General features: G+C 43.6%; 1 protein-coding gene across 4 annotated transcripts in view; it reads right to left on the bottom strand.

Moving 5' to 3' along the window:
* The window catches only part of FYN (FYN proto-oncogene, Src family tyrosine kinase), a 219,264-nt gene that overhangs the window by 28,586 nt on the left and 172,000 nt on the right, over positions 1 to 18,678 (bottom strand). For 3 of the 4 annotated variants that reach the window (XM_055087549.1, XM_055087550.1, XM_024115516.2), the window contains exons 6-12: positions 16,192 to 16,290; positions 13,087 to 13,190; positions 11,962 to 12,111; positions 9,169 to 9,333; positions 5,759 to 5,938; positions 3,850 to 3,926; positions 3,604 to 3,757 (exon numbers count right to left, since the gene is read on the bottom strand). In XM_055087549.1, the coding sequence (XP_054943524.1) occupies positions 3,604 to 3,757; positions 3,850 to 3,926; positions 5,759 to 5,938; positions 9,169 to 9,333; positions 11,962 to 12,111; positions 13,087 to 13,190; positions 16,192 to 16,290 (929 nt within the window). Of the gene's footprint in view, positions 1 to 3,603; positions 3,758 to 3,849; positions 3,927 to 5,758; positions 5,939 to 8,633; positions 8,790 to 9,168; positions 9,334 to 11,961; positions 12,112 to 13,086; positions 13,191 to 16,191; positions 16,291 to 18,678 lie in introns of all 4 variants that reach the window. The other variant, XM_024115517.2, reaches the window with a different exon arrangement.

Below are 18,678 nucleotides of genomic sequence, written 5' to 3'. Positions count from 1 at the left end.
GTTTGTGACTAAAGAAGATCTAGCTGCTGTCACTGGGGGACATGCAGAGGTAACAGAGAATGAGCGATACCAAATGATTTCTAGCGACCTCCAGAATGCTGTCGGCCGAGGACCACCCTCCCAGGTTTTGGGTCTGGTCTTGACCTTCTCCCCGACACGGGGCTGCTGCTTACACTCCAGTGGGGCAGGGAGGAGGAAAGGAACAGAGGAGGGGCAGTTTAACCCAGGTCCCAATTCCAGCTCTGCTGGTCCCCGGGGAAATGCCAGCTTATCCACTCAGGGGGGCGACAGACATTTCTGTGTGCCTTGGATGGGAACCTCACAACTGTGTTGAGAAACAATGGTCACCCACAGTCCTGTGATTGGCACACGCTTCTGAACAGTGCCCACACTTCCATAATCAAGATGCAGCCAGGCTGTGGCCTGTGGGGAACATAAAACCTGATGTGCAAATATCTTCAGGCATGTGGAGCAGCTGTCTGGAGGAACTGACTAATCCCCCGCAGAAACTTCAGCATGAAGCACGCGTGCCATCTGCAGAGCACACCGGCAGATACACACCAGGCCCTTCCTGCCTCGTAAAGTGGCCCGGGCAGGGCAGACCCTCGGGAGGCATTTTGTAAACAGCTGGGCTGTCTCAGAGCTGGCAAATGAAGATCCTCCAACTCCCTCACACATGCACTTTATTATTATTTTTATTATTATTATTTTTTGCGTTACGCGGGCCTCTCACTGTTGTGGCCTCTCCCGCTGTGGAGCACAGGCTCCAGACGCGCGGGCTCAGCGGCCATGGCTCACCGGCCCAGCCGCTCCGCGGCATGTGGGATCTTCCCGGACCGGGGCACGAACCCACGTCCCCTGCATCGGCAGGCGGACTCTCAAACACTGCGCCACCAGGGAAGCCCCACACATGCACTTTAGAAGGTGCCCCTTAAAACCTTTTCCATAAAATAAAGGGGAAAAGGAGCTTATGACTAACATTCTCAATTTTTATTTTCTGTTCTTTTAATCACTGTCTTGATGAGAGACAGTCAGCATAGCTTAAGAGGGCAGATGCGATAGGGCCAGCCATACCTGGATTCAAATCCTGCCTCTGACCTGTTACTAGCTGTGTGACTTTGTACACGTTACTTAACCCCTCTGAGCCTGTTTCTATCTTTCCTGCTCCACTTCTCACATTTGCCCACTCGGGCCTGGCACTGGGTAGGTATCCTAGAAATGCCCCTGCTCCTTCTTTTTCCTCCATTGCAGCATTTCTTTTATTCTCCTTGAAAATCCCGGGGCCCCAGTCTTTGTTTTTTTGCCCCCCCCCACCCGCCGGTTCAGTTCTCCAGTTCGTTTACTTCTACTTACTTACCTCCTTCTAGTGTTTGGCATGGATGGGAAGATACTTGTAAAAAGGAAGAGAGAAGAAAAAAGAATTTTAAGAGGTAAGGGTGGAGGATTCTATTTGGAAATTAAGGGTGTGAAGCTGACCCTTTGAAGGGCGTCAGGACAGCATCTGGGAAGGTGATGGTGGAGGTGAGGAAGCCACCAGAAAGGCAGTCAGGACAGCTCTCCAGGGAGGAAGGCAGGATGGCCAGGGCTGAGGGTGGCCACGCGGGCCCTGCCTCACAGCAGCAGCGCACTGTGAGGGGACAGCCTCGAGGGGCTCCTGACTTGCCTGCCCCCGGACTCCAATCACCCAGGGCCACAGCCAGGGGCATCTCACCCCGTGAACTAAATACCCAGCCCTGTCAACAGCATCCCTGCCAGCATGCTCAGGCTTCTGGTCCTGCAACCTTCTCAGTTATTGATGGTTCAAGGCTGTTAACAACAAATTCTAGAGAGTCCAGAGCCCAGGAGAAGGGGAGAAACAAATCCTGAACTTCTCCCTCCAGCCCCAGAATTCCACTCGCACACGGAACAATGCTGACACGACCCACTCCATTCCCACCCCTTCCTAAATCAAAGATTCATGTCTTGCAACCTTCACCTGCTCTCCTCTCCTTCCGGGTCCGTGAGCTGGGATCTCACAGGTTTGCCTCCGGGTAAACTCTCTCATTTAGGCCCAGGTCTCAGACCCGGGGGCACTTCAGACCCTCTTAGCTCATCTTGACTCACGATCACATCCACGTTCCTCTTTGGACTGTGGAGCCAATCAAAGCTGCCTGTGTGCCTTTGATTAGTGATATGGCACACCATCTGGCCCTGTGCTGGTGTGTGTGTGTGTGTGTGTGTGTGTGTGTGTGTGTGTGTGTGTGTGTGTGTGTGTGTGTGTTGCTTGTTGTGTGGGCATTTGGCTCCAGGACAACAACTGCCACGTGCTGGGGAAATTCAAATAGCCGAGCTGTCTGACCGACCTGTAATTTAGACTTTGGACAGCATCTGTGCGAGGCAAGATCTTAGTTTAGCGTTTTTCCTCATCACTTGAGATTGCTGAGAAGGACAAAAGGAGCGAAGAATTGGCATGAAATGAAAGAATTAAAAAAGAAGGAAAGAAAGAAGAAGAATGGCAGAGGTGGCCATGATAACCTCTAGTAGAAAGCACTGCCCTGTAGTCCACTCTGGTCACTGCTCAGTCTTGCTCAGAATGACTAGGCTTTGGTTAAAAACAATAACAATGAAGGTGACCCCTCTCCTTCAGACACGAGCATTATCTTCTCCATGAGGAGCCTACATTGACCGCAAACTGCACACTTAGTTCCACACATTTATCCTTTGACCACTACGTGAGGTTCCAGGAAGAAAGGAAATAATGCCGGGAATTCCCTCCCCAGTATCTAGTGCTCTAGAAGCATCTGAAAAGCTGTCCCACTGGAGTGGCTGCTGGTTTGAGATGTATTTTATGTAGAGGGTAATTCCTATAAATCTTTGGAGGGGGCAGGATGGAGGGGATGATTAAAGGAGGTGGAGCTTCTCCAGGGACTGAGTTATTCTCTTCTGTCGGCCCTCTACACCCCCTTTCTACTCGTCTTCTCCCTGCTCTGGACCCATCAGGACTCGTCAATGGGCTCCTTTGACCGCTGGCTCTAGCAGGGTTTGGCAGAAGATCTGAAGGAGGGCTGAAGAGTGAGCTCGGCCACGCACCCCCCAGATCCGCCCCAGCTGCCCGTCTCCACCCGAGCGGGCCTCTCTGCACAGCTGCTCGTTCTTAGTTCTGGTGCTGTTACCAGCTCTGGGATGCCGCATCATGCCCTGTCGGTTTTCCTAAACCCTGCCCGGGCCATTGTAAATAACACCTTTACTAAATTCTCCAGTGAGCGTGCCTTCTGTTTTTGGCTGAGACTTCAATGGAGTGATGAGCTACTACTCGACTGCTCTCTTGGCCTTCTGCAGCCCTCTCCTCCCAAGGCAAAGTGTCCCAAGCCTGGGTGCAGGGAGGAGGGTGGTACGAGCCAGGAGGACATCAGCAGACGCTCACGCACCAAAAAGCAACATCCCGTTCACGCACTGAACCCACAACAGTCTCCCACCTGCAGAGCTGTCAGATTCCCGCCAGATCAAGAAGGAAGAACCCAGCCAAAGAATGACAGTCCAAATATTTTCTGGAAGAAGGAAGGCAAGGAGGGAGGAAGGGCTGGGTGGGATGTGACCACGAGCCTTCCTCATTCAAGTGCCCACCTTGTCTTGCTGTGTACTCATTGTCCTCGATCAACCTGGCCAATCCGAAGTCGGCGATCTTGCAAATTAGTCCATTCCCCACGAGAATGTTTGCTGACCGCAGGTCTCTGTGGATATAATTCATGCGCTCAATATACGCCATTCCCGCAGCAACCTGTGGAAACCGAGGAACACACGTTACATGTGGCTCCATGTACTCACACGTCAGTAAATCTAAGGCAGGAATAGAGGTACCACAGGGCCTACCTGTGCTGCCATGTCCACAAGGTTTGGTAACTTCAGAGCTCTTCCTTCTCCATCTTTTAAGAAATCGAGTAAACTTCCTATGAGCAAAACATAAAACCATTTCGATTTCCTTTGAAAGATAAAAATTCCTGACAAAGGGCTGTATTTGGTTTTCTTATTAGAAGTAACGAGGTAATTAAGTGAAATAGTGCTATCTATAAAAAAAAAAGGTTTACACAAAAAAACAGGGCAGAAGAAAATCTATGCATTGGAAGGTGGCAGTTTTACCTTTTAAAAATAAACTATGGTGGGACTTCCCTGGTGGTCCAGTGGGTAAGACTCCGAGCTCCCAATGCAGGGGGCCTGGGTTTGATCCCTGGTAGGGGAACTAGATCCCACATGCATGCCACAACTAAGAGTCCGCATGCCACCACTAAGAAGTCCTACAGATCCTGCATGCCACAACCAAAAACATGCCGCAACGAAGATCCCGCGTGCTGCAACTAAGACCTGGTGCAGCCAAAATAAATAAAAATTTTAAATAAATAAATAAATAAATAAATAAAAACTTGATACCTTTAGAGAAAAAACTATGGTGACTCCATTTCTAGGGACACCAGAAATGGGATTAAAACTAGAAAAAAACAGGACTCAATTCCCCTTATGTCATAGGAAGAACATATTGAAAGGCTGCACCACTTCAATCTCATTCCCAACCAGCACCCCCAACAAGAGTGAATACGGGAAAAGAGTGCCCAGCTGAGTGGTTCCCAAAATGTGGTCCTGGACCAGCAAGAATGGCAACCCCGGGGGAACTAGTTAGAAATTCAAACTCTCGGGTCCCACCCCACATCTACTGAACCAGAAACTTGGGAGTTCTGGCCTAGAAACTTGTATTTTAAGAAGCCCCTTAGGTGACTCTGATACAAAGTAAAGTTTAGAATCACTGGCCCAGCTTATTGACAGATTTTAAATCAAGAAAAGAGTATCTGAGGAATACAGGGTGGGGCAGGTAGCTCCCCACAGTAGATCATGGCCAATCAGGCCTTAAAAGATATCTGAAACAAAATGGCTGGAGGTTCGGAGCCACTGTGATGACACAGCCTAAGGAGCTCAGAATGAACACTGGGGCTGAAACAATCACAGGCAGAGGCTGGAGGCTCATGTGATCATTGGTGACTTTTTTCATGCTTTAATCACAAAGTTATTTACCAAATAACCCTGGGTACAAAGGACAAACAATCTGTCAGGGAATAATTCCAAATATATTTTAAAAGAAAGCACGTGGAAAGGAAAAATTACACTGGTGTCCTCTGATGTACAACGAATTGCCTTTTAAGGCTGTTTCTTGTTTGGTTCATCTACTTTTCCAAAACAAAGTGATCTTTGGCCTTATCCCCAACAATATTGCTTTGATTAGAAAGAGAGAAAAAGAATGAGACTAAAATGTGCTCTTTAAAAGTATGTCTTTCTACGACTGATGTTTAAGAAGAGAGCTGAAAAAAAAAGATGTTGAAAAGATGGAGACTAAATTTAACCCAGAGATCAGTGTCTGATATTAATTGTTCAGCCCTGCAAAAAATTTAATGTTTAACACAAGCTCTGGCATTCCAAATAACAGCAAACTGTTATAGCTCTCTGTATCACCCCGATACTAAATATGAATTTCTTTAATTATGGAGAGAAGCTGGAACTCCTGACACGTGCAGCATGCAAAAGGTACTGCGTTTCACAAGAATCTGGGGGGCAAATTCAAGGTCATAGACTGTTCTTAAAATGTTTTCATTAGTGAGCACACAATTTGTACGTCTTGATAAGAATGCTTGATTCATGGAGAAAGGAGGAAAAAAGCAAGCAGGCAGCTCCATTTCCCTCCCCAAAACAAGCCTGCAGGTCCCCGTGAGGGGGAGCCCGAGAGGCCTGGCCTGACCTTTATTCATATACTCGGTGACAATGTAGATGGGCTCCTCGGACACCACCGCATAGAGCTGGACCAGTTTGTCATGCTTCAACTTCTTCATGATCTGTGCCTCCTCAAGGAACGATTCAGGGGACATCGTGCCAGGTTTAAGAGTCTTTATGGCTACTTTTGTGTTTCCATTCCAGGTACCTGCAGACACCCCACAATATCAAGTCAAACCAAAGATCCTCTTTTGATGGAAAAAAAAACTTGTTTAGTGAGTAGCTATTTGCATAAAGTTGGATTTTAACTTAAAAAAAACTTAACATATTTTTTTGTTGAACAAAGACAAATGTAAGGACTCTGTCAAGTATTTTCAACGGGAAAAATGTGTTTAGTTATGGCTATATCATGGTTTATAATTCTTTAAAATTTTTTTGTGATTTTGATATATATCACTTTCCCTTTCTGGCTCAGCCATGTGATGACAAATTTGTATCAAAAGCTCTGGATGGATACATCTTTTTTTTTCCTTCCAGTTTTACTGAGATATAATTGACCTACAGCACTGTATGTATAGGTTTAAGGTGTAAGGCATAATGATCTGATTTACGTACATCGCAGAGTGATTATCACAATTAAGTTTAGTGAAATTCGTCATCTCATATAGATACAAAATTAAAGAAATAGAAACAATTTATTTCTTGAGAACTCAGGATTTATTCTCTAAACAATTTTCATATATAACATACAGCAGCGTTAATTATATTTACCATGTTGTACATTAGATCCTTAGTACTTTCTGGACACTTCTTTATAAGGATGAAAGTCTACGGGTTAGAACAGGACTGGCCATCCAAGAGCCATCCCTTAGGCAGTAGAGTGAGCATTTAAGAAATTAGATTAAGTTCTATTTTATGGGGTGTGCCATTTAAAAATACATGGTAACACACTGAGGATGTTTGGAGATTACCTCTAGACTTTTAGTTGTCAGCAATGGATAAGCTGCTTGACTGAGTCCTTGAAAAGTTGAACTAAGTGTGCTGATAAGCATTGGCAAGAAGCTCTCGGTCCACTTGCCAATGCTTCAACCAGTAAAGGAAAATTCCTCAAGCTTACTGATGGTCAGCCACAAGAACAATGACTTCTATCAGATAGACTGGAAAAATTAAACAGCATCTAAGAGGGAATAGAGATACCTGAACTTCACATGTTTAAAAAAAAAATCTAGGAGGTTCAGAGGCAGGCCTGGTTTATGATCACCATCATTTACCTCATCTGTAAAATATAGAAATGGAACTGGATTCTCTCTCCAGTCTCTTTCAGCACCAAAATTAAAAAAAAAAAAATCTAAATTCTATGTGTATCCATTATTAGTCCTATGACTTTGAATTAAAACTATTTATAAGGGAAACAGAAAAATCTACTAAGATTATATTGTTTTCTATTTGGAAAAGAGGGCTGGTTTGAATTAACTTTAATATAACTGATTTTAGAACTAATAAATTCTATAAAGTGGAGCAACTCTTGTTACCCTGGTTAAAAACATGATTCATAAAATCACAGCATGCAACCTACAAAAATATAAATTATCAAAGAATAAGTGGTTTAAAGAAGAGTTCATTCAAATCTTATAGAGGACTGACCACTAAACATAAATGGGAAATTTGACACCTTGTAAGTGGTCTATGTGAGTGTTTTAGCACCCTCAAAATTTAAATAGAGTGAGATCCTCCTCTCTAATAACAACCTGGTTACTTATACAGCCTTCCGTCCTGAACCTGAACTGCCCCAACATGGTGTTTTATGTTCAGTAGGAAACAAAATCCTAATAACATGTGTAATGATTTAAAATTGGTAATTACAAAGTTTGAAAATAAATTTTTGTATAGGGTTTAAATCTTCCTGATTTTATGAGTGACGGCACTGAAATCCTTAGGACCCACAAATACAATTATGAATTGGGTGGGGATGAGGGAGAGGAAGGCCATATAAATATATTTTACAATATGAGAGTTAAATACCAGACAGAGATGGACACAATAATGTGGACTCTGAAAACAATTATAATGATAATACTTATTATAACAGCATATGCAACTCACATACATGTGTACATCTGAGTGTGTATCTCTCTCTCTCTCCCCCTCTCTCTATAGATAGTACTTACTAGTTGTCAGGTTCTGTTCTAAGTGCTTTAACTGTATTAAATCTTTTAATACAGATCACATCTAGATACCTATACCACACAAATCAACAGGTACCTACCTATATTGCTTTTAATTGACTCTAAGAAAGTAAGAAGCAGGATTCCGTAAGCACCAACATTACCTAACTGACAGATGTTTCAGGGTGTTACAAAAGCAGTGGGGAGGGCCAGTGCAGTTGGTCTGATCAATGACACGACATCCAAATTACGAGAGAAGTACGTGTGTCTACTGAGCACCTGCTATATGCAAGGGACTCTAAACATACTCTCCATGAAATTCTCAAGACAATCCTAAGATGTAGGTATTATTCCAGTTTTACAGATGAGGAAACTGAGGTTCAAGGAGATTAAATAAGCCCCTTGCCCATGGTGAATCAGCTAGAAAAGCTTCAAATCCAGGCTATTGAGCAAAAAAAGTCCGTGGTCTTCCCCTGCATTAGCCCAGCTATAGAATCTTACCTTCCCACATCTGAGGAAGAGGAAACACCAGAGTCTTATCGTACTGGTTTCCTGTTCTGTGCGTGCCTTAATTAACCACCTGAAGTAGGATAGAAGGGTATAATCTGGATGGCCTGTGCCCATCTAGCTATCCAGGTTAAGCGTCTTGGTCCCAACGGCTGTATATGTTTTTGTTTAAAACTGTTCTTTTAACTGGCTTTGAGATGCAGCCAAAACAAAATGTGCCCTCTGCCTTACCAAGCCACACTTCAGCGAAACACCCCTGACCCAGCTTCTTCTCCAGAAACAAGGAATCACGTGCAACTTCCCAAGCATCTTTAGCCAATCCAGAAGTTTGTGGGGTACAACTCGATGCAATCACAGTTAAGTTAAAACACAAACCATCAGCTTTCTCTACAGGAAAGGGAATTAATAAAGAAAACACAGTCCTTATAATCCATAATCATGCATGCACTAGGAGAGATGGGAGGTGACGTGCCCTTTAGGGTGACACTGAGTTCATTCCACAAACATTTGCAGTTGGAAATGAAGGCATTTGGTGCAGGCTAGAATATTCCTTGCACCATTTACTGGTTTATGAATTGAGGCTCATATAGTAGTATCATTTGAGCCATTTTCCAATCTTGACCAGAATTCTGAAATCAAAATCAAAATTATTAGTAATTCACATTTTCTTCTTGGCCAAAAAGTCTTTATTTTCACCTTCCATCTTTGATGTTTGGGACTTCCCAAACAAGAAAGCTAGTAATAGAGTAATTGAGTCTCAGCATACCCATCCATACTTCCCCAAACTGCCCATTTCCCAGTCTCTTGATCAACTGCAGGGATTCTCGAGGGATTTCCCAGACATCTTTGGTTTTGACAGATAGATCGGTAAGCCTTGGCATCCCTTTGTGACAGGGAACTACTAGGCGGCAGCAGAGGCCTGCGGCTCTCTCTGATGGGGCAGGGACAGCAGCAGGAGGGGAAAAGAAAAGCAAACACGTGAAACAACACTTACAGGTGCACAAACCCAGCCAGCACACAGTGTTACTCAAAACAGTGCTATGTCAGCAGAGAACTATACAGGTCTTGGAAGATTAGACACCACACGCTGAAACATGTTCGTTGGAGGTAGAATAGAGGACGTTTTATATTTGGATGACTGCATACCCTCAGGTCTAATATAGTCTATATGTATATACAGATACAGACCACTTTGGTTTCTGTGCTCACTGAATAAGAAAAATGTTTTCAGCCCAATGTGCTAATAACATGTCTTCTGGAACTCTGCAAATACCTCCGCTGATTTCAAAAGGCACATCTGGACCACAGAATGTCAGCACAACTGTCTTTTGCCCCGTCTGATATCTAGGGTTTGGAGATTCTCTTTGCTATGAATATACTTAAAATTGTAACTTCAGTACAGGATTCTTGTACAGAACATTAGACTGTTATAAACTAGTAAGGCTGAAGATTATACCTGGCAAGGGAAAAAAGAGGTCATATTTCTCTAGTGATTTCCTTGGCAGTTTGAACTGATTCTATTCTATCAGTCAGAAACTCTTGCTTTTTTGATTATTTTCCCTTAAAAAAATCTTTATAACAGTCTCCGATGTATAATTTAGGAGTCTGGTTTGAAAGGAGAAAGAATGGAAACTAAAATTTGCAGAAACTCAAGGATGTGAGAGAACTCTATTTCCTATGAAAAAGAGGAAGGGAAAAAGTCGTTATCACTAATAGGTTATTTGGAAGATTTTTTTCCCTTTTCGTCTCTCTCTCTTTAAAGAAAAAGCCTTTTAGAAACTAGCAGTGGTAAGGGAAAATTGTCTAAATGCCCAGTTAAACATCAGTCAGGTGAGAAAGGTGACAATGGATAAGGAATCAGGGCAGTAACAAAAGCTGCAGAGTGCCTGGCTTGAGGCGGACAGAGCCCCACCAGCCGTACCCCACCAGAGGCCCCTCAAATCCAGGGAAATAAAATGTAGTGTTGCAGCCTTTTCTCCAGGAACCAGCTGCAAGTTCCTTTTTATTCCTTTCTTTTTTGATAGAATCAGGTTCTGAGACATTTAGGCAGGAAATTATTTATGTGTCAATATTTCAAAGGCATTTTATTCTGTGAGGGAAAGAGGGAAGAGGAAAAGCCAATATAAAAACAAATCCGTCTCGAGATGGATTTTTTTTTGAGATTAAAAAATGTCTATTGCTCTTCATATCCCTTCTCTCCTTCCAGCTTTATGATGTTATTAAGGTGCCCTTTCCAACACAATATTTTCAAATGATCCAAACCCTGGGGATCCAGCTGATGTTTGGCTGTGATGAAATATATTTAGGCATTTGAAAAATCCTTACAACACGCAGGCATTTTGAGTATATCACTTAAGCGCAGGGAGATATTCTGCTCCGTTTCTCCCAAGTATTTCATTAGAATCCACATAAACAAAAGATACCCCCTGCCTTAATCAACAAGTACTTCAAGTGTTATTAATGTTTTCATTTGTTCATTGCTGCCCAGGATCAATAGATAGACATTTCTTATTGCCATTTTCAAAAAACTGCTTTTTTTTGGTGCTAAAAAATTATACACACATATTTTAAAATGAATGAGCATAGAGCAATAGTTGAAGTCAAGCCATGTACTATTTTGGAGTCTTGTCATTGTCCTGAAGAATAATATAAAATGTATATATGGATCACACAAAAAACTATTGGGTTTAACGGGCTATAGATCTCTATCTGTACATGCATATCCCTATCTATTGGTGTGTATATATTGGTATAGTGGGATTGACTTGCTAATCTAGGAAAGAAAGCAATCATTCTAACAACTGCACATAAAACCACCTTCTTTAATAAAATGTACAGATCACACACCTAAATACCTAATAATTGTATGTTTCTAGGAACAACAGACTAGTGGTGATGTCTGGGTGTTAGGACATCTAACATCTGGGTGTTTAAACTGATCTACTGTTTAAAAGTTTAATTTAATACAATAGCTGTAACAGATTTAGGAGCTGTGGATCATATGCATCTAAGTCTAGTTAGGAAATGGAAGTATTGGTGGGGAAGTAGAACGTGATAAATGGATTGCGAAAGTCATCTAGTCATGACAATGAAATGCATGTGCAGCCATTCCCGCTACAGCACGGAGTGTAAAGTAATGGTAGAAACACAGCACACCCTCTAGGAGGCCCCGTGTAAGCGTTCCCCCGGAGACCACACCCTCTTCCTTTCACAGCTCCTGAATTATATTCTGCAGGGGAACAGGAAGAGATAACTTCCAAGGATTTCAAGATGAAGACAAAAAAAACAAACAGCTTTTAAAATTTAACCTATTGCCTTCTACTTGGGGAACTTGAATGGTATAATTTTTTGACAAACATATGGAACTAATAATAACTATGGAGGAAAAAACAGTGATAGAACCTATTCGGCCAAGCCCCACCTTGAGGGGCTAGCAAAGAAAAATATTTTCCTAGTGCCTTTGTATATATTTGTTGTACCTCTTTCCCCTTTCCCTCCCTGTGCCCACCCACACCCTCCAGCATCCAAATGGTTAGCAGCCAGTTAGAATTCAGGTTACCTGAGTAATGTTGTACAAGCTGCTGAAGTGTTTCAAACTGGGCCCGGGTGGTAATATAGTATCCACCGTTGTCAAGTTTGCGAATTTTATAATGTTTGACATGGTCTCCTTTCATATCATCCCAGTCACGGATAGAAAGTGAATAGGCACCTGGGAAACGTGCAAAGCATTAGCAGCTCCAATCATTTTCAGTACCAATTTGTTTTTTGGGTCTCATTTACTTGAGTATTCTGATTAATAATTATCAAGAGGAGACACACACACACACACACACACACACACACACACACACACACTTCCACTCAGTAACATAGGAAGAAAACACCCTTTTCCTGCAAATATCAGAAGATATTAGCAATAAAATGATTCTACCCTTGAGAATGAAAGCTCTTTGGATTTTTTCCTGTGATACTCTATTCAGTACACTTGTGCTGGTGAACATGGCATAGACCCAACTCCCCCCGGGCAAGATGAAGGGAAGCACAGATGTTCACGGCTGAGATTGCTGCCCTAGTCTCCATTACCCACAGGGCATCACAGAGGCAGGGGTGGCGTGTACTGAAGAAATCTAAGGACTGTTTCTCTAGAACTGAGCTTCCAATTCTTGCTTCAGAACACTTTTCACAGTAGCAGATAACTAGTGTCTGGTATATCAAGCTAGAAGGCCACTGATCTTCTTCTTTGGCCCAGCTCCTCTATTGGGTTCTAATGAGTTGTCACATAATGAGAAGGCCAGTAGATGGAGGAAAAGTCCTCGGTTGTGGAAAAAACAAAAGAAATGCAAAAAACAACCTGTGTGATTGGTGCCTGAGGAACTAAGAGTTTCAGAAAATCCTAATTCTAAAGGACTTCTGAAGATTCTATGATCTTGCATGCCCGGAGGAGAGAAGCGGTCCCAGCCCCTGTTTCTGCGGGGAAGGTCTTGATTTTGAGCCTCTGTAGTCCTTTTGGAACTGTCTGCAGTTCTAGAGCCTGGAGGGGAAACTGAATATAGAACTCTGCTCACAAGGCAGGGAGGATATGTGCCATTAAAAAACCCTTGTACATTAGAGATAAGCCTTTCATCCTCTCTGACTAATCCACAGATTTGAATGACAAGCCAACTTCTTCAACTCGTTATCTTACCTTTGGTGGTTTCACTCTCACGGATGAGAAAGGTACCTCTTGGGTTTCCAAAGGACAAAAGCTGTCGCTCAGCATCTTTTCGGCCAAGTTTTCCAAAGTACCACCTTTAAATGAGATCAAGGGAAGGAAATGTTTTATAACGTTTATTTGCAAAAATGGAACAGCATCAGCTCCTCTGCCCGTGAATCCTCCTCACCTCCGATTCCATCCTTAGCCTCACCCTGTGTAGTTTTCCCTAGCCTCATCTAATTCCCTTTTAATCTATTCCTGATTCCATCCCTAATCCATCTCCTTCACTCCTGAAAAACGACCAGATTTGAATTGCAGGTTATTTTTCTTCCCTCCAGAGATGACAGGAACTGGTGGGTTTGTATTAAAAGTGCCACCCACATGCACAAAAAGAGAAACCCAAGACCTTGTTTTGAAATGGCAACTGCAGGAGACCCTTCCCACGCACCTCTACAAGACCCTGGATTTCTGAGCATAATTACCACCCTTGGGAAATAACAAAACACAGCCTTAGTGTCTATAAAGATCATTAATCAAGCACTGAAAAAATGTCAGTCAGAATGGACAAAGAACAAAGACACGGTATTTTCAGTAACTTCCTACTTTTAGGAACTCTGAAAGAAAATGGTCAAGACTACCCCTAATTTGAGATGACTGCTGTCCCTGGATGCCTGTTTCTCTTTTCTTCCTGTCCAGCAGGGGTGAGGACTTGGATGGATAAAAGGCATCTGCTGCATGGCGGGGCTGTGACCTGCCGCGCGTGAGCTCTAGCACAGCTGCGGGGCCAGGTTACTGCGTACGGTCAACCAGCAAGTCCTTAAAAACACTCAGTGTCACAGATGTGTTCATACTCTCCCTGTAATGACACTCCCGTGTCACTTTAGGAGGCATCACATCACATCACCTGTCGACCTTCCTTATTCATCTTCACCTCCCCCCGCACCCTCCAGCCCTAAGCACTGCCTGGCACTTGGGTAACGTTTCTGCACCAGGTGCTGAGCGAGCAGCAGGTGCTCCAAGAGCCCCAGGGAGAACTTGGTAGCATTCCATCAGAATCTGTGCACAGGAACAATTTTTAGAATATTTGACTGTGAAAGGATCCAGGTTCTTTTTTTTTTAGGATCCAGTTTCTAAAATGAAATTTCAATTCATTATACTTGTGCATAGCTATTATGTGTTCACTATCAAATTCTTTTGTGAATGAAAGAGCTTCCCTGAAGATAAGAAAAGACACGCTGCATGCCAGCTCCTCAGTGACTTTTTTTTTTTTTTTTGCGGTACGCGGGCCTCTCTCTGCTGTGGCCTCTCCCGTTGAGGAGCACAGGGTCCGGACGTGCAGGCTCAGTGGCCATGCCTCACGGGCCTAACCGCTCCGCGGCATGTGGGATCTTCCCGGACCGGGGCACGAACCCGTGTCCCCTGCATCGGCAGGCGGACCCTCAACCACTGCGCCCCAGGGAAGCCCTCCTCAGTGCCTTTTAAAGGCAAAAGATTGCAACAATCCTAACCTAGTGCTAGGTGGTATAAAGGGAATTACACCAATTATTTGTGAGAAATGACTTTCCGGGTTTGTATCAATAACCCAATTAAAATGTAGTGTAAATAGGAACAGTGATGAAAAGAGAACCACTGGAACAGTGGAGTGTACTAAAACAATCGTATTTTAAATAATGGTAATTAATTGCATATGTAAAACCATAGGTATTATTTTTTAAATGGTATTTTATTCTTTAAAAACAAAGTACTTAAAAAACCTGACCATTATAAATGTAACTTAAATATATTGTGGGTAGGATCCCAGTTAAGTCAAAGTAATGCTGCATTTTGGTGGTACCTTTTATTCTGAAAGAACACAAAGATGTTTGCAAATCTGCCCTAAAAAAAAAGATTCAGTACGGATTCCTTTATTCACTGATGATGAAACACACTCACTGAGGGAAAAAAGGAGCTCAGAACCACTGAATATTTGAGAGTGGGAAACAAAACAGATCTTCTTAGAGGAAATACAGGGGAATTAAAGACAAGAGAGCAATCCCACTAGGGATCTGGCTGGGGTGTGGAGTCTAATCCTCCCTGCAGTGCTTAAACAAACCCAGAGCATATTAAATATCAGAGCCAGAGCTTGGGTTGCGTGGCTGACTTTTCTCAACTACATTTCTGGTAAGTCAGGCCTGCCCCACAGAGCAGGAGAGGCAGGTCCCCAAGGTGTTAGGGGGAAGGCCTGGGTCTCATGTTCGGGAGATCCTGTTCCACCTCTTTTCCCCTCGGTTCAGAGGTTAGGGCCGCCACAGGAGCCATTCTGACAGTTCTCCACTTTGGAAGTGCCCATGAATCCCCACAGGCCAGGAGGAGGAACCATGGCTGTCCCTTCTAGAATCCCCTCAGCCTATTGACCACCTTCTGAAACTGCCATCGGTGAAATCCTTGGCTAACTGTTAGTCACGATCTGCTATGAAAGAAACCACCCGAGACCTCACATCAAAGGAAAGGACCATTTGACATGCATCACCTCAGGATTTCCTGAGTGGTAGGATACACTGCATGTGAGTTACTCCTACCTGCGGTGTGGACAGTATGTCTTTTCAGCACCCCTCTAACATTTCTGATTACATCGAGGAGAAAAAGCTCAAATTGATCTTTAACAATTACTTACACCCTCCCCTTTCTCTCTCTCTCCCTATCCCTCCCTTCTTCCCACCCCTCCCCTCTTTTCTTCAGCAGACTGCAGGCTTAAATCCTTGGGTTGGCAATAATACATGATCTAGCTAGAATTTCATCACTTTCTTATGGTTATTTCTATCTATGGCAAGAAATATTGTGTTTTCATTTAAGGTACTAATATAAAGTTTCTTCTCAAGATAAATGTTTTTTAAAAGTGAGCAGGCTTTAAGAAAAATGTTAAGTTAATAAGGGTACAAGTATTATCCAGATGTGGCAAAAACCATGGCATAGAGCCTGGGAGACAAGCACTGCCACATCCTCTCACCCCTTAATCACCCTAGTGAACTACTTCTCCCACTTGCACAATGTTCATGGCACTAATCAGGGCAACTAACTTTTAAAAGCAAGTAGTTAAGTGAAAACAACAAAACATACTCTTCTGCCTGGATGGAGTCAACTGGAGCCACATAATTGCTGGGAATGTAACCGGTCTCTCCAGTTGTCAAGGAGCGTGCTTCCCACCAATCTCCTTCCCTGCAGGGAAAAAAGAGAAAAGGAAGTGAATACGTCGACCATTTCAATGTCTTGCAGTCACAGACTCTGTGCTGTAAGAGCATAGGACTATCTCCTAGTCATTCTACTACCAGATTTCTCCAAACTCTGACACAGCCTTCTGTGAAGGTCAAATGGTTACAATCTGAGTCAGCGCGGAGAGGAAGCCAGTTTTGTCTCTCATCTCTTCCCTTATTTATGAATTCAGAATGTAGGACCCTGGCCATGAGGGGGCTCTGGTGGGGGAGAGGGCGTTTTGCTTGGTAAGTGTCTCCAACTTACATAGAGGGGAAGGGAACTCAGCCCCCGCCTACTTAAGAAAAACATTGTAACAACAACAAAACTGTAATTATGTGAGGTGAGGGATGTGTTAACTAACCTTCTTGTAGTAAACATTTCACAATATACGTGTCAGTCCATCACATTGTACACCTTAAACTTATACAATGTCATATTTCCAATTATATCTCAATAAAGCTGGAAAAAAGAAAAATAAAGCATGCACTGCTAATCTGGCTAACAGTCTCTATTTCATCCCCTGTCCCAAGGCAACCAACATCCTGGTACCTCTGGAGAGATGCAAGCCGCCGGCTTTAGCATTATTTTGTCAGCCATTAAATGATTCGAAAGAAAGAAGGAAAGAAAAAAAAGGGAGGGAGGGAGGCAGAGAGAGAGAAAGAGACAGACAGACATTATAGTTGCATATCACCTGAGAAAGGAAGCCTGTTAGGAGGCCCGTTAAGAGATGAAGGCGGTTCGAATACCTGCCTCGTTTGCTCTCAAGAAAATGGGTAGAAGAATAAAGCCTACAATAGGTTACGCCTTGCTCAGCCATTTTCTCCCTGAGGTTATTTCATCAAGTATTGACAGCGCTGCTCTGAGTCTGAAGGGTAGGAGAGGAAGGGTGGGTGTAGCTGTGTGCGTGCAAGTGCAGGCAGAGAACAAAAACTCGCTAAGGGGCTGAGTCTTAGTCCCACCACTTTGTGTCGCCCAGTGTTCCAGCAACAGCGTGGGCTCATCTGTGGGGGTCTCAGCGCTGGCGGAGAAGGATGTGAAAGGGGGGTTATAATACCACTCTCAGCTTGCAACAGATGAGTAGATTACACGGTTAGAGCTCATGCTCAGACTCGCATAGCTGCATGTGACAGAGAGCAGGGGAGGAGTGCGCGCCTCTTCCCATCAGCAAGGGTTAGCGTGTACGTGGGGCTGTAGCTCTGACACTGACAGTGCTGCAGACCCCTCCACCGGCCTGCGGTCAGGAGCGCAAGCGGGGAGGGAGGATGCACTGCCCCCGAGTGGATGGAGACCTCCTAGACTTCTGATCACCAGAAGCCCAGCACCTTCTCTCCTTCCTTTTTTGGTCCTTGAAGGCAGCAAGAGAAATAAATCCCAAGCTGTTTTGTTGTTGTGTTTTTTTTTTTTTTAATCACTTTTTCGCTGGGCTGTGTGTCAAAGCCCTCAGACAGGGAAGAGAAATGTTGGCTTTTGGCCCTGGTCAAGATCCTCCCCAGACTGATGCAATTAGGTAGAGGATAACCAGCCTCCGTATTAAATGCAAGCCTTACTCCAGTGACCCATCCTGTAAAGACTGACTCTGAGCGAGGTGACGATGAGCAATGACTCCATATAGGATTTAACACAGCGACAGACAAACGCGGACGAGCCCACATGTGCTACAGGTGCAGTTGCGGGAGAGCGTCAGGTGGCACGAATAGCACAGAATAGCTCACAAGGAGACAGGGTGCTGGCAAAGGCTTTAAAACACTTATGTTTCAGTTGGTTTTTCAGTCTTTCTTTTGTTACCCTATTAAATTTAAACAAATCAATCAAAAGAGGGAGATGATTTTCCCCAGAAAGTCTTTTATTAATAACCTTAAATTTAGTTTATGTCCAGATTTTTATTATGAAATAACTTATACGTACCAAAGACCGTATGTACAGATGAACACCTGTGAACCCACCCCCCGACTTAAGAACTAGATCCATCCGGCTGCGTGGAATCGACCCTGTGTTGCTCCCCTATCTCGTCCCTCTGCCTTTTAGGTTCAAATCATGAAATTAAAAATGCTAACATTTAAACAGTTTGTATTGGGTTCATTTCTACATCCTCCAAAAGAAATACATGCAGTTATAAGTATATTATCTAAGAACACATGTGGAAGTTTGCTTTTTTCTTTAAACACTGCATGCATTTAAGGAAATTGCTTTCGAGCCATTATCTTCATTTTAATGTGGTGACATTTTTACTGCTCTGAAATTCCACTAGATGGAGACATTTCATCATAAAAAATAACCATACCGATCACCTCCAGCCTTTCTCTTTTCTCTCTCCCTCCCTCCCTCCCTCCCTCTCTCTCTCTCTCTCTCTCT

The sequence above is a fragment of the Physeter macrocephalus genome, chromosome 10 (genome assembly GCF_002837175.3).
Source record: "Physeter macrocephalus isolate SW-GA chromosome 10, ASM283717v5, whole genome shotgun sequence".
NCBI lineage: Eukaryota > Metazoa > Chordata > Mammalia > Artiodactyla > Physeteridae > Physeter > Physeter macrocephalus.
This window is presented reverse-complemented; position numbering and strand designations above follow the sequence as displayed.